The sequence below is a fragment of the Lepisma saccharinum genome, chromosome 22 (genome assembly GCF_977018435.1).
Source record: "Lepisma saccharinum chromosome 22, izLepSacc3.1, whole genome shotgun sequence".
In the NCBI taxonomy this organism is placed as follows: domain Eukaryota; kingdom Metazoa; phylum Arthropoda; class Insecta; order Zygentoma; family Lepismatidae; genus Lepisma; species Lepisma saccharinum.
In genome coordinates this window covers 17,817,852-17,834,242 of record NC_139250.1, presented here as the reverse complement: position 1 = coordinate 17,834,242, position 16,391 = coordinate 17,817,852, and the positions used below count along the sequence as shown (strand labels likewise).

General features: G+C 37.4%; 1 protein-coding gene across 2 annotated transcripts in view; it reads left to right on the top strand.

Annotated features, from left to right (window-relative positions):
* The window catches only part of Ac76E (adenylate cyclase type 2 Ac76E), a 943,073-nt gene extending 930,352 nt beyond the window's left edge, over positions 1 to 12,721 (top strand). The window contains exons 22-24 of one of the 2 annotated variants that reach the window (XR_014443972.1): positions 863 to 987; positions 8,110 to 9,047; positions 9,092 to 12,721. Coding sequence is in view for 1 of the 2 variants with exons in the window: in XM_083143984.1 (XP_083000110.1) it covers positions 863 to 987; positions 8,110 to 8,250 (266 nt within the window). In the remaining variant the exon portion in view is untranslated. Of the gene's footprint in view, positions 1 to 862; positions 988 to 8,109 lie in introns of both variants that reach the window. The other variant, XM_083143984.1, reaches the window with a different exon arrangement.
* Positions 12,722 to 16,391: the final 3,670 nt, after the last annotated feature.

Sequence of the window (16,391 nt, the reverse complement as noted above, 5' to 3'; positions counted from 1 at the left end):
TAAATAAATAATATTCATTAAAGTATTCGAATTAATTAATATTATATTTTTATTACATGAGTAGATAAAAGCACGGTACACAAATAGAGATATAATAGGACGTATTCAATATCTAGCTTACGTGTAGTTAGATTGGCAAAATTTGTAAAAAAAACTGCCCTGGCAAGGAAATTGATATCAAATAGATAAAGAATTGAATATTTATTAAATATTAAAAAAGGTTGATAGATTCAGTTGACGAAAAGTAAATTTCCTTGTGATATTTTATGAATGTTACGTTGTAAGTAGTAATAAAACTTGCATTAATCTACTTTTCCACTGTCATTCAAAGTAGTATGATTACAATACAATCCTTGCCTTCCAATACGTTTGGCGGAAATAAATATCCCTCCATTAAACACGGGTTCGATACCCGGTGGAGGCACAAGTGGTTCGGATCCCACTTTAAACTGTAGGTCCAGTCCCGATTAGCCTTACTGCGCATAAAGTGGACTTAAAACACCAAATCAAATCAAACCAAAACCCTTGATTAAACAACAAGTATATTTTCACAATTTTATTTTAGTTATTTCATTATTTAATTTCTGTAATTAGTAAGTCTTTCGGGGTGGGTCCGAACCCCCTGGACCACCCCCTAAATACGTCCTTGGTCTGAACTCCACATTGTGGCAGGGCGAATGTAGCTACTTCACGCCCCTAGGCAGAACAAAACTTTAGTTCCTTATTTCGAAATAAATGTTCCGTATAACAAGAAAATAAACTAGATATACATTTCAAACGTTGCGTTATGTGTTAGTATCATTATGGCAATGCCGCGGAAATATTTTTTATGCGACTGAAGTGATGACATCTTGTGTTTCAGGATTGAACCATGGTCCTGTGATAGCTGGTGTCGTGGGTGCTCAGAAACCCCAGTATGACATTTGGGGAAATACTGTTAATGTCGCTTCAAGGATGGACAGCTGTGGCATCATGGGAAGAATACAGGTTAGTTGTCTCTTTTATTTCCTCTCATTTCAAATCAGTCCTTTGGAAGAAGCTCAGTTGGTTGCAATTTTTTGAATGTAATTAATTACTTCTAGGACATGGCCAATGTGAAAAGTGCAAGTAAGTCTCCAGCAGAAAGAAACTGCCAGAATAACTGAACTTCAGAATCAGGTTTCCAAATCAGTTTCAACTTTAGCACTGATTTGTAGCCCAATTGTTTTGACGTATCGATGCCTTACACTGCAAATGAGAGATCTGAGCAAGGGCGTGCCAAGGGGAAGGGGGGTTCGAACCCCCCCCCCCCCCCACACACACACACAAATATCTACTTTCTTTACACCGCAATATTTAAATAACAAACTTCTCCATTTCTTGTCTACATATGGGGTAGGAGTGTTATGTACATAGCTGACTGGACATCCCTTGCACAAACTACAAATTCCAATAAACTCTTCATACCACGCATAATTGTAATCATCGCTAAGTGGGTTCTTATCGAACTTTGTACGAAATACACATTGCGCAGTAATTATGGACTTAGTCATGTGAAATTCCAAATGCATAATGGCTTTTAACATGCTTATAGTTGCCAATTTTTACAAGTACACCAATGCTACCTAGCGACATGACAGTGAACACCACAGCAGAACACTTGAAGTCGTGAACTTGAAGCGAAACTCTTTCGAATTGCACTTCGACTGCAGCGCCAAATATGATCAGTGGATAAAACTGAGGACACGTTGTTCTTTTACCGCGTTTTAAACATTGTTTTTCACCTCATAAATCACATAGCATTTTAAAATGATCTTATACATATATTGCCACACATTAGAACTTCAACCAACAACTTGCTGGTTTTCTACTTGCGTGATTTCAAAAACAAATGAACAACCAAGTTTCTTAGGTGACGTCACTTCCGACATGACCATACTTCGAGTCTGCTCTTCGTACCTTTCGGACACAGCCATACCGTCAATAGAGGCTGTTATGACGTCACGTATTTATTGTCTTCTGTGCAAGTTAAGCTACCTAAACCTAACGTGCCTGTTAAGCCAATAAGCATGGCGTACTGCTTGGCGGAAGTAACTAAATCTAGTTTAACTTAGGAAAAACTTCAGGGACTGTTTTCGATAACTTTCTTTCGCACACAAATCGCATGTAGCTTTTAATTTCTAGCCGCATTTCGTACGTGGAAGAAGCGTTCAAGTGACAGGTATGTGACAAAAGAGTATATATTTCCATAAATCTGTTGCGGCTAGATTCTATTTCAGGGAACACTTCCCCTCGAAAACGATACAAGCGCCAAACCCACAAACCCTTCCTGTTACGTCACGGTAGAAGCGTGTCCAAAAATACACGTTGCGTGGGTGGTTCGAGAGGGTTGGGCGCGATTTCGGGAATTTTTCAACCCGTGGGACATGAAAGGAGAAACAAACTGTTCGTTATTCCCGCGACGACAGATTAAAAATGGCGCTGCTGTCTGATAAAAAAAAATCTCGTATCTATTTGGAAATCTTTCTTTTTTACCCATCAAGAAGGCACGCTTCTGTTAGCACCTGAACTCGACAACTTTGGCTAGAAACTGCAAACGCGGTGTGAGCCATGAAATAAAGAAGAAGAAGAAGCTTCTGTTAGTCTACCAGGCAGTGTAATTTTGTGTAAATTAGATCGATTACCGCGATACCCTTGTCTACTTTTCTTGCACACTTAGCAGTAATAACGAAAGTGAATTTTGATGGATTGAGTTGATTGAAATGAGAATTTTGAGTGCGTCTGCATTTAGTCTATTTTTAACATGCGACTGAACGAAATAGGAACATTCTCGTCTGTATTTTTTTAATGGCAATTATACAATAAATGTATATTTCTACAGCAGTGAGTAATGTGATAATAAAATATATCGACGACCAACCGTAAAAAGTAATATTTTATGTTGGTCTTAAAATTGAAGTTCAGATAAACACAATGAAAAACAACTAACTATCTGTATATGTGTGGAAATGAGGTTTTTATGAAATTACTGGCTGATTCCCCGGCGTTGCCCGGGTATTTATTTATCCCAATCTTCTATTAGACAGGAATATAATGAATTCTAACTGTAGTGTAAAATGAACTTGGAGTTGAACGGCATTGGGAGTGTCACTAATGATCTCAGCGGCCCCGAAAACTGTGGATTCCACAATAATATCGGTCGTTTTACGTCACCCCCTTCCCACCCCCACCCCTAGGGGTGCCAGGGGTGTCTTCCCCCCACAGTATTTCTTTCGAGATTGCAAGTGAATACGCGTACCAAGTTTGGTTGAAATCGCTCCAGCCGTTCGAGAGTTATGCCGAATCAAACACACACACATACATCCTTTTTTTATATATTAGAAGATTTCATTGTGTTCACATTGTTTTTCTCGTGTCTCAGATTACATTTAAACTACAGTAAAACCTCGTTAATCAGGGCCCCGATAAGCCGGACTTCGCTTAATCCGGACAGGCAAAAGAAAAAGAAAAAAGCATAATGCAAGGTTTTAAATGTGGCTAGAAGTCAACAATCGCATATTGCTCCGTAACGCCTACGAATACGTACATCCAACGTCCATGGGAGAACTTCCCAAAGAAAACGCAGTCAACCACTGATGAAATTCTGTTTCCCGCAGTCTTTCGGGAAGAAGCCGCATTGACACAGGAATACCCTCGTCATGTTCTTGTAAAACTCTGGTCACTATAATATAGTACGTGGCCTATGCCCTCTAAATGCACCATAATAAGCGTGTTTTGTTACTGTAAACGGAGTTGTAATGCACTTTCCACTGTTCTTTCAGTTAATCCGGACTTTCGTTAAACCGGTCTACTTCTCCCCTCATTAGTCCGGATGAACGAGGTTTTACTGTATTAATACTGAGGAAATACATCAACATTATACTTCTTTCGAAGTTTCTAATGTGTCCTACATCTTACATCTTTCTTTCGAAAGAAAATTATTATCTTTGTTAAAGCTAATCGCTGGTCTATTTATTTCTTTTCGTGCCGTACACTCAGCCACGGTTTGTTAAAATGTGAACTTGTTGATCGTGTATTGGGATCCATGAGTATTACCGAGCAAATTTTCCACCACCATGTTCGTGCACATTATTTGACCCAATAAGAGCTTCAAGAATTAAAACAAAACTCAAAACGAAGCTGTTGCGACAACTTCTGCACCAGTATACATAAAAATCCATCGCTTAAAACACACAGGATGTAGGAGAAAAACTAATGAAAATAGTCGTGGACAATTTGCCGAACAATACTAGCTGATCCCACTGTACATGCAATTTCTGACCATTCAAGATTTCCAATAGTAACGCTGTTCAACGACTTTCAATTCTCGATATGTAAGCGTTCAATTCAACGACTTGTTCGTGATTCATTTGATCGTTTATATAAGGAGCCTTATAAAAGTTAAGAAGCACTTTGATGAAGTTGAGCAATTGCGGAAGCATTATGAAATAGATATTGGTCAATCATTCCCAGCTGAATTGGTCTCTCTTCCAACAGTTCTCGAGAGCGACTTGCCGGAAGTTTCATCTGTACATGATTTCGCAAAACTTCTTTATGAGAAGTATAAGTTCTGCTTAGCTTTCCATTCCTTGTTTCTTACTTTGCCCGTCATTGTAGGATTAGCAGAAAGGTAATTTTCAACGCTGAAGAAGAAGAAGACTATTTGCAGGAGTCAAGTAATGATCTGGTATTATTGGCTACAAATCACAAAGAAGTTATTGATTTGGATATGTGACTTTGCGAAGATTAGATCAAGACAGGATATAATTTTAAAATATTGCAAGAAGTCAGTTGATTGCTGTTTGGTAAGCCTGTGCTGAGAAAATCTGTCTTAAGAAGTAAGTGCTCTTTTGCGTATGTACATATATAAGGTGTAACAGAAATATGCGACAATACTTCAGGAATGGATTCCTCATGCGTAGAGAAGAAAAAAGTGTGTCAATATGGTTCCGGAAATGCGTAATTTCTGAGTAATAAGTAGGGATAGGATTTTGATGCAAATGCATCTTTTTTTTTTTGGTAAGGCAGCAACATTGCAGTAGATAGGAACGAGTTTTACACGTAAGTGAATTAATTGGGATGCCTTTGTTAGGGCATTGTTTTGCATTTTTTACCCTTTTTGAAGTAAAGTTAATTTTTTAAAACTTTCAAAACCGTTTAAGTCATTTTTCGGCCTTTTAAAAGTCATCTTATGCATTTTCCTATATTTTGGTGAAAGAAAGGGCATTTTACATGCAAATGTAACCCTTTGAAGGAGAGAGGTTCCCGACTCTTGTCTCATTGCCTTCAGCGCAGTTCTGAACGACTGTGTTGAAGAAACAAAGAAATTCTGTGCATGATTGTTGATACAAGCTGATGTGTAACAATTCAGCTCAGACAATGTGATTTCTCCCTCTATCAGTACATTGTCGCCAGACGGATTATTGTTAACAAAAACAAGGCGTACAAAGTTTTGTGCTCTGTATCGGACATTTTGTCTGGGAAGCAATTTGCACTCCATGGAATTGAATGTGACTTAACAGCAAGTGATATTGTTCATTTCAAGGACGCTCCTCTTGTGTCGGTGGAACTCCAGAGAAGTTTTTCCATGTACAAGGATCTCTTGTCCGAAAACCGACAGTCATTCACTTTTGAAAATTTGCATATGTTTTTCGTTGTGTACTGCAACTCAGTACTTAAAGTGTAAAAGATGACAAAAAGTGAACTTTTTTACTTGTACTACCTTGAACATGTGATACATACTGTAACGTTAATTTGTAACTTGAATTTCTTTCTAGTTTATAAATCCTTCAGAATATTTAGTCTAAGTTTATAGGGCATTTTCTTCGATGTATTAGGTCATAAATGCATTTTCTAAAGGTCATTTTTTTTTGGCAATTTTAAGGTCATAAAAATCCTTGCCCTAGTAATAAGACCTGCAACTACAGGGTGATTATAGTAAAATTATCTTACTCAAAATCCTCTGGAGGCCGTTCAAAGCATCGGATTGAGGTGAAACTTGGTATAGAGGCTGTGGGGATGCTGATCTTTTTGTCAGAATTTGCCATGACCTCCATATCATCTCTACCAAGTTTCACTGCAATCGGACTCTACGAACGGGCTCCAGGGGGCTCCGAAAAGGGCAACTTTTATTATCGCCACCCTGTACTTGCAGGTCTTATAAAAAATTACGTATATCGGGACCCATGTTGATATAAATTTTATTTCATCTCTACGTATGAGGAATCCATTCCTGGAGTACTGTTGCATATTTTTGTTACATCCTGTATATGTAGGTAGGTAGATAAATAGAGGTGCCTTTGGTAATGTCTTGCGGGGGGGCCCTACATTTGTAGATCCGGCCCTGTGTAGATTGGTTTCTTATTTCGGTTTTTGTCCAGGAGCCGTAGTGAAAGTAGTGGGATTGTAATCGTAGTGTTGCATTTATAATTTTGTGTAGACATTTCATATCTGTAATATATATTGCGGAGAATGGATGTGGAAGGTATCGAACGAGAAGTTATCTCTTTGTCATGTGTTTAGAGCTGCGACGAACACTGGAGAGAACAAAGATTGAGAACCTTTTCGATCTTGGAAGAATGAGAAGAATGATAGACTGCCATATTCCAGATAACATGAACAGAACTCAATAACTAAATGCACGGTCATGAAATTTGGCGGGTGGCAGAAGTTCGCGCTGTTGCCACGTCGGAGCACAACCCCGTGTGTTCGGACGTTTAAGGGAATGAAAGATATCGTTGTAGAGTTGGTCTTTGTAACCCATGAGATACAAACTCACAGTATTTGCTCGAAAGGTCAGGAATGATGCAAAGTGTCCCGGAGAGAGGTCGGTCTGACGCTCGAACAAGGCAACGCAGCCCGGTTGAAAATTTCTCTCCTTCCTGAAAAAAGGGTTACGATATTTCATTTCTAAAAAAAATGCTTCTGCTTAGAATTTCTTCTAAAGTATTTAAGTGAATCTTCGATGTCTACATATCTGTAATGAGTTTTGTGACACCATAAGCTATTTTTATCACAGTGTATTCACTTATACACACTAGAATGAACAGGTGTAATTTCCTATAATTTTGACTAATGTAACAATTTCGAAAGGAAAGAATTTTTTTAAAAAAATGTCTTTGCTAACGTGAGGCAGAGATTCAGCAACACCTTAAACAGCTTTTGCATGACTATTTATTGTTCACTCCAGTTCACATAAAGTGGCACACACTATATGGTTGGATAGTTGAAGTATGTACCACTTTATCTGAACAAGAGCGTACATGATCTAACTTTGACATCCCCTTTCTAAATATTTCTCTACAAATACACCTTCGACTTAAATGTGCACCTTAATTTCAAATTATTTCTTCTATGCTGTGATTACACATTTTCTAGAGATATGATTCAAATATTGTGAAGGAGAAAATGATCAGTTTATAGTATTTTTTAAAAAATGTTTCACTTTCCTGTATGGCAAATTGTCCCAAGACAATTTTCATTAATTTTTCTCTTACATCATATGTGGTTTTAAGCGATGATTTTTTATGAATGTTGTTGCAGAAGTTGTCAACAGCTTGTTTTGAGTTTTCTTTTAATTCTTGAAGCTCTTATTGGGTCAAATAAAGTACACAAACATGGTGATGGACAATTTGCACGGTAATACTCATGGATCCCACTGTACCTATCAAAGTTCAACATAACATGATGCATATATTCATAGTTTCCACAATTAGGATTTAGTGTAATTTTAATCTCGTGTAAATAACCATCTGTAGTTGCATGCCGTGATTGTATACAATTTATTAATATCACAATTTTCCTTCTACTTTGTTGTAAAACAAAGACCTTCTTGTCCACTCTACCTACATGTTGGAGTTTAGCTGGACACAGTTCTTTAACATTTTCTTGCACCCTCGGTAAGAGATCTGTGTGGGATGGTTTTTAGTTTCAGAATGGGTTGGTTTAACCTTGCCATTTTTATCATTTATATTCAGTCACAGACACTTGTGGGTTGTAAGCATTGACTTTCAGTGGAATCGTTGCAATCCAGAAGTGTCCGTGACTGTACTACGTCTTGAAATTCCTTGACGTTCTTCCTTTGTTTTTCAGGTAACGGAAGACACAGCAAAAATCCTGATGAACGGCGGTTACGAGTGTGAATGCAGGGGGCCTACATACGTCAAGGGGAAGGGGACGTTGACAACGTACTTCGTCAAGACTCAGTTTGACTCGAAGCTGAACGACTACTAAACGTTGTAGTCACATCAAACGACCTACGCAAGGAAAGAAAGAAGACTACGAAGAAAGATGACGTCACGAGACAACGAGACGGAACACATTATGTAAACTCCCATGACGTCACTCGTTCCGGTGTTTCGCATTCAGGTACAGTGGCGTAACTAACGGCCCCGGCATCTCAGAAGACCCCACCCTATACCAGCAACAATTTAAGAAACAAAAAGAAAGGTGTCACCAAATTTCCCTATGTGTTGTACTGCATTGCCGTGAATTTTGGATAGCAGCTTTTATTTGCTTTATGTTTATGAAACAGTATTTGTAATTGCAGTGTTGCACATCAATTGTTTGAAAATCCCTTAACAAAACCTAAAAGTACCAGTAACAGCGAAAAATAGGATATCGCTTCACCTGGCTGTGGCTTCAACAACCATAGTCGACTTCTAAGCGGAAAAGTTTTGATGAAAAGTACAGTATGGAAATGCTCGAAAATAGTTATTAAGATTGTTGCGATGGTCTAATGTTTTCGAGAAGTTTTGTTCGGAAAGAAACCTGACTGTTGTAGAATATCTGAAAGCAACGATGGATGATAGAATGAAAGGACTGGTGAAAATACACTATTTTCTATTTATTTATTTATTGAAATTTCCAGTACAGCAGAAGCCATTTTAAACCGGAAAGAAACAACAGTGAAGCAGTAGTTAAAAGCAAAACGAAACAGCAGCAAGATAAAAAGAGTTCATTTTGACGATAGCGTTACTTATGTACAATTTTTTTTGTAAGTTGGTGATAAAAGACGAATAGGGGCTTAAGTTTGGTTTGAGATGTTAAACTGGTCGGTAGCCTGTGGAATAAGGAACGTTGTATGAGTGAGAAATCGATAGAAAATAATTCCTTGAATGAGCATGAAACCTGTTTCCTAAACTAAAATTGAACTTAACAACGAGGACGTTTGTTGTGTGCGTGTGGAGAGAAGATATTGTGTGATTAGATAGAGGAAGAGAAGTTGCAAATACATAGGAATGAAAAACGTGCATGATTACAAATGTAAAATTGCCTCACTTACATTCACTTGTTCACACAACATGTTTGTCCAATGTCGGTCAAACTTCACCTTGGTCAAAAATGCTGTACAAAGAATCTAATTTCCACTACTGCTATTAAATTACACGAGTGTACACAGAAGCTAGGCTGCGGGTAGACAATACGGAGGCTTTTGTCCAGCAATGATAAGTGACTAGATGGAAAAAATATCTTGGGCAAACTCGATCAGCCGAAAAGATTCCAAATGATAAAAATCTAATAGATTAGTCCATATTCGTACAAAAAAATATTTCGAATCTCACAGGATTACCACAAGTAAATGCCCGAAGAGTTGCAGTGAAGTACGATTAGGATTTATCATCAAAAGCGTTTGGTCAGATAATCAGTTATGTCCTTGGAAATGAAAAGTTCTAGCAAATTTGTTGTTGACAATAGTTTACCTGATTTGTGTATAAATTCAGTTATATCCAACGCTACCTATAACCTCGGTCGTTTTCCAAACTCTAGTTCATCAAATATTTTTTTTAAATAAAATGACTATCAAAATTGAGTGCTTTGGCTGTTTGGGTATCGAACATAAAACTTTCTGCACTCCTGACTTGGACAAGGTGGTGAAAGTTTCATGTCAAGTAAACAACGACGCACTGATAAACTGTAAATAGGTGTTGCTGCAAAGCGAGACTGAATTTAGTAACAATATGGTGAGTTATGATACACTTTTATTCTGAGTTAATAAGCCATTTTATGTGTTGATTTTGATCATATTTCTAAAAGATTCCGGAATTGACGAGGTGTATTTAAGATATTCTAAACAATTTTGTTTAATGCTTTTCACATGTAGTCTAATCCTATTTTGTATTACCTTGTCTTAGGTTAGGTGGTTAAGCAGCCCTAGGCTAAACCTCGCTCAGTAGAAAATAAAAATACTATTCTATTCTAAAACAGATGTAGAAATTTATGATTAAAGAGGCCTCTTGAGGTTCTCTTCGAGGATTAAAGTTGTTAGTTACGCCACTGTTCAAGCAGTACAATTTTAATGAAGGGTATTTACATACAATGGCCGAGCATCTTCAATGTCTTCGTAAAATCCTCCCGACCCGCCCACGTAAGTGTTCCGTGACGTCATCGAGCTACGTCACGAAGGAACTCCGCTGGGAATTCTGTGACGACATGGTTTCGGCTGACCGTGACACAAGTCAATTGGTGTTAAACGGTACAAGAAATGCAACTTTTTTTAAACAGTTGAACGAACAGTTTTGCGACGGTGGTGCCACCAACGTCTGGTTTAAGAAACTGATTTCATTCCGATAGTCTACATCGGGCTTTCGAAGTTCAAGGAAAATGTGTATGTGTTTATGTTCATTTTGTACAACAGTTGGTGCAATTTCTGGGTTATCGCAAGCTTTAAAATATTTCTGTCATCTGCTAGTCCAGTTTTTAAAGCCTTTCATAGTTTATTTCAAGTTTATTTATTGAGAATATTAGAACAATGTGCTAAAAAGAATGCACAATTTTGTACTAATTTATATGTATCTCCAGTCAATGCTGTTGTCAGAATTTTGTATCGAGTATCAATTTTACGAACTTTCATCGTAAAGCAAATTTGTATCAGGCAAATAACAAAGCAAGACGGTGCCGAAAGAGGTTGCGATCAAAAAATACGGATAAGGCAAAAAGAAAAATGTTGAAATCATTAAAGGAACACAACTGAACTTGTGTTTCCTTATGCCTGTATAAAGGCTGTGTACTTTGATTTAGCAAAAGCATGGTAATGAGGTTAAAACACCTTATTTATAACCACAGGGAATTTGAAGTTAGGTGTTGCTATAGTCAGGCAACAACCACCTGTACAGCCACTGGTATTTTATTTAATCTTGCTTGCATTTAAAGCAGATTCCAATTTCATGCTTTACTGAACTACAAAAGAATGATTTTTTTATGATTATGTGTCGAAGAAATTAAGAAAAAAAATGTACAAACAATTTATTATATAATTACTATTCTTTGGGAAACTGGTTGTTCAGTAACGCTGCAGCAATGACAGCAGCCGCCACTGTACTAGTCTACGTTAATGTTTTATATCCAGTGGCATAAGACCTAAGGGGCCTGTATGATTTCTTTATATAGTATATTTCCTAACTGTAGACGCTAATTTTAGTTATTCCAATCTTCCTTCTCTGTATAGAAATTACATTTTAAAAGAGTAACTACTACGAAATTGTCGTGGTTTCTTTTATAGTTAACAATAAAGTTATCTCGCGTGAACTGCTTACCTGTGGGTGTGAAGGTGATGCGATCAACACAACCCTGCAATCACCTTACTGTCCATTGAGGCCTCAGAGCCGCTCCTCTTCAACATTGGCATGAATGTCCCCAGAAACTAAACCTGGGAATCTAACTCGTCCAGTAGCCAGACGCCTTACCGATTTTTTATTTTTAATTCAGTTATTATACTGGCTTTCTTTCTTTGTATTTCACTTATCTGTTCCCTTTTTCTCACTTTTCTACTCAGTTTTATCGTGATTCATGTCTTAATCGAACTTAGGACTCCGGGTGTCGTAGCACTAACCACTCCACCACGGATGTCGGCTGACTGGACCAGCGCGGCTTCAGATAACACGTAGAAGCTCGCAAATGATTCTCACAGAAAAGGTTTCCTGCATGGACGGTGCAATGTAATGTACAGGTTTTCGCAGCCAAAGAAATTATGCAGATTTTTTTTTTTCGTCTGGAATTTTCCAGACAGACCGTAGGAATGCAGAAGTGCTCGGAGAACATTAGGCGCTTGGGTCGTTAGTCGAAGTATTCGCATTACTTTCTTTGTTCGGACGAAGTGGAAGAGAAAATTGCCCGTAATTTACTCTTTTACAAGAGCACCGTTTGTTCCCGGTCATTTGTTACAGAAAAGTTATGCAAGCACGCCGTGAAGAATGAGAATCATAGTGCACAAAAGGCAGGTAACAGCTCGCGTGCGCCAAGTACACGGGCACAGATGCTCGTTTTGCATAGAACCTGCATGTATGCTGCATACACGGATATACGACATCAGGAGTCGGGTTGTAATTTTCAAATTGTAATATGTGTGGTTTGTTTCATGAGTGTTGCTATCCTCTGGGAATATGTTCTAGCACTTTTATACCAATGCATTATATTCTCCTCATTGCTTATTCTTATTCCTGTAACTTTCCTTTAATCTCATTCTCTGTAGTTCCTCTATCAACTTCCTGCAGGTTTTTGTTGTTCAGTTTCTTCTCAACTTCCTGCAGCTTTTTGTTGTTCAGTTTCTTCTCAACTTCCTGCAGCTTTTTGTTGTTCAGTTTCTTCTCAACTTCGTGCAGCCTTGTGATACCCCAGAGATTCTCCTCAACTTCTTGCAGCCTTTTGTTGGCCCCAGTTTCTCATAAACTTCTTGCAGCTTTTTGTTGTTCAGTTTCTTCTCAACTTCCTGCAGCTTTTTGTTGTTCAGTTTCTTCTCAACTTCCTGCAGCTTTTTGTTGTTCAGTTTCTTCTCAACTTCCTGCAGCTTTTTGTTGTTCAGTTTCTTCTCAACTTCCTGCAGCTTTTTGTTGTTCAGTTTCTTCTCAACTTCCTGCAGCTTTTTGTTGTTCAGTTTCTTCTCAACTTCCTGCAGCTTTTTGTTGTTCAGTTTCTTCTCAACTTCGTGCAGCCTTGTGATACCCCAGAGATTCTCCTCAACTTCTTGCAGCCTTTTGTTGGCCCCAGTTTCTCCTAAACATCTTGCAGCTTTTTGTTGTTCAGTTTCTTCTCAACTTCCTGCAGCTTTTTGTTGTTCAGTTTCTTCTCAACTTCCTGCAGCTTTTTGTTGTTCAGTTTCTTCTCAACTTCCTGCAGCTTTTTGTTGTTCAGTTTCTTCTCAACTTCCTGCAGCTTTTTGTTGTTCAGTTTCTTCTCAACTTCCTGCAGCTTTTTGTTGTTCAGTTTCTTCTCAACTTCCTGCAGATTTTTGTTGTTCAGTTTCTTCTCAACTTCCTGCAGCTTTTTGTTGTTCAGTTTCTTCTCAACTTCCTGCAGCTTTTTGTTGTTCAGTTTCTTCTCAACTTCCTGCAGCTTTTTGTTGTTCAGTTTCTTCTCAACTTCCTGCAGCTTTTTGTTGTTCAGTTTCTTCTCAACTTCGTGCAGCCTTGTGATACCCCAGAGATTCTCCTCAACTTCTTGCAGCCTTTTGTTGGCCCCAGTTTCTCCTAAACTTGTTGCAGCTTTTTGTTGTTCAGTTTCTTCTCAACTTCCTGCAGCTTTTTGTTGTTCAGTTTCTTCTCAACTTCCTGCAGCTTTTTGTTGTTCAGTTTCTTCTCAACTTCCTGCAGCCTTGATACCCCAGAGATTCTCCTCAACTTCCTGCAGCCTTTCTGGTAGCGTCGTCGCCTTGTAATCAAGGGGTCCCGGGTTCGATACCCAGAGAATGCACATAGTGGTTCGGATCCCACATTAAACTGTAGGTCCAGTCGCAATTAGCCTTTCTGTGCATAAAGTGGACTTAAAACACCAACTCAAACAAACAAACAATTCCTGCAGCCTTTTTCTCCCAGTTTCTCTCCAACTTCCTGCAGCGTTTTGTTCCGCACTTTCTCCTCAACTTCCTGCAGCTTTTTGGCCTTTCAGTTTCACACTTTTCTGACGCCTGATGCGCAGTTTTCCTATTTCCTGCAGTTTGTTCTGCAATTCATAGAATTTCACACACTACGTATAGAGTTTCTTCGCATTCAATATACACAAATACGAGACACTCAGAGCTGGTCCTTCACACCTACCCACATATCATGTCCATGTATTGTTCTTGCTGTATTCCATGCTTTATGTTCTTGCCCAATCATTAGACACACTTTATTCATGAAAAATAATTACATTTCTACGTAACAGTTATTTTTGAAAGCATTCAGCGTAAGTTGTACTGGTTGCGGTATGAGTGTTCCAAATATTAGAAGAATATTTATCATATTTTGCCTTTCATGATAGTTTGTGCAAAAAGATGAAGTTTTCGAAGAAAAATTGTATTTTTATATTCAGATACATCTTTGCTTTATGATAAGAATTTAGAAATAAACATAGTGCAAAGTTTAAAACAAACTTCAGATCGCTATGCAAATTATCTAAAAAACGAAAGAGTACATGTCGTTCAAATATGTAGCATTAATTTGTAACAGGACCTTGTTGGTCATCTCCAAATTATATGCTCTGTATGTAAATACAATTAAGACATTTATTTACCACATGAACTCTGTTGTAAATATATAATTAATACTCATGATCAATTATTATCACAGAAACCCAAAGCCTATATATAATTATAGTTTGTAAATGTATTTACAACAGCATTTGTCGATCCCAAGCTAGAGTTGGGTATGTAAATAAATTTAGGTGACGAGCCCATTAAGTGGTAGTCTATCGATCTCGCCATCAAAGTTCCCGGATTCAAATCCCGGCGTGGCATGAGTGTTTTTTGTAAGTGTCCATTCATTCATTTCATCATATCATCACTCATCATCATCGTCGCGATAACCAAAAGTGGCAGAAAAAGCGTCGCTAAATAAAATAGACGAACAAATACAAGTAAGTAAATGCATTCTCAACGAGACCTTTACGTGTAAAGAAAATTTGGAACATTAAAGCATAGACCACAATTATATTCCACAAAGCCTATGTAAATATTTGAGAATTTCTGTACAGTTCCATTATTTTATAAATTCCAATTTCAGTCACATGTAAATAAAATTCTAAATGTATTTAAAACAGAGGATCACAATCCCCAAGTATGTAAGTAAACATATACTTAAGAGCCCTATTAATATCTCCAAAATAATTACACGATCTGGATGTAAATAATAACGTGTAAGTTTGTTTACGAAGAAAACAGTTGTATTCCCAAAATTGTCTGGTCTACATGTAAATAATATTTGTAAATATATTTACAACAGGTTCTCTACTGAGGTTCACAAACTGTACAGTTTACGGTAAATGATAATGTGTGTTTGTATGTTTGTTTACAACAGAAAATCAAATATAATTTAAGAACCACATAGCCTAAATGGAATTTTTTAAATGAACATTTATTTACAACAGGAACTCTCAAATTGAATAGTCTGCATGTAAATAAAGTCTTGTAAATTGTCATTTGATATTGTTGTTACAAATGGGTTCTTAAGGAAACATATTCCTTTGTATTTTTCATGCTTCATTTTATTATATAATGTATATTGTTAATAGATTTTGAAAGGATATTTTGTAGGTAACACCAATGTAAAGAAAAAAATATGTTATTGTATGAATCAAATAGTGTCAATTCTTATTGTACAAAAAAATATGTACGTGTGTGCGTTTGTGAAGATTTTTTGTCAGAAAATATTGTTTTACAAAAAAATGAAAATGGTGAAACGGGTTTTATGTTGTTGAGTGTTTAGATACCTTTCCTGAATGTTGCGACGTTGAATTCGTTCATGAACTGGACAGGCATGCTACAGCTGAGAGAAAGTGATGTGCTCATAGGTGAAGCCTTCAATCTTGCGGCGATATTTTTATGTATTCTAGGTTACCAGTGGTGAACGTTATAGCTATTTGCGGTCTGGTTCTAGTTGCCAATGGTTAAGAATCGTGCTATTACCAGTGATGTGCGTCTACGCGTAAATAACGATAGTCTACATTATACACGAAAATTACGTAATGTATGTAAACAACATGGCGAAAGGTGATAAATTAGCAAAGGTCGCCGTGGAATTAAAATAAAATTATACTGCGTATCAGTTGCTGATGTGTGAAGAGACCTTTTCATACTCTTTCTTCCAAATTCAGACAATTTCTCACCTAGAAAAAACCTAACATAGGAAATATTCTAGTGTTTTATGGGGAAAAGACCACTCTTGCCTCACGACTGCCATCTGTTGTTGTTTTTTGCATACTATTTATCTTCTTCCATAGTTGATAATAGAAGAGAAGAGAAATTTTGTTGTAAATAGGATTCTTTTCATTAAGTTAGGAACCAATATAGTTGAAAATTAATTTTAATGCACTTTAGATTGTCTACGTAGTCTATGTAGACTACAACCCAATGTAATCTACGCGTAGATTACGTGCAGACAACGCATGTAGACGTAAACTTA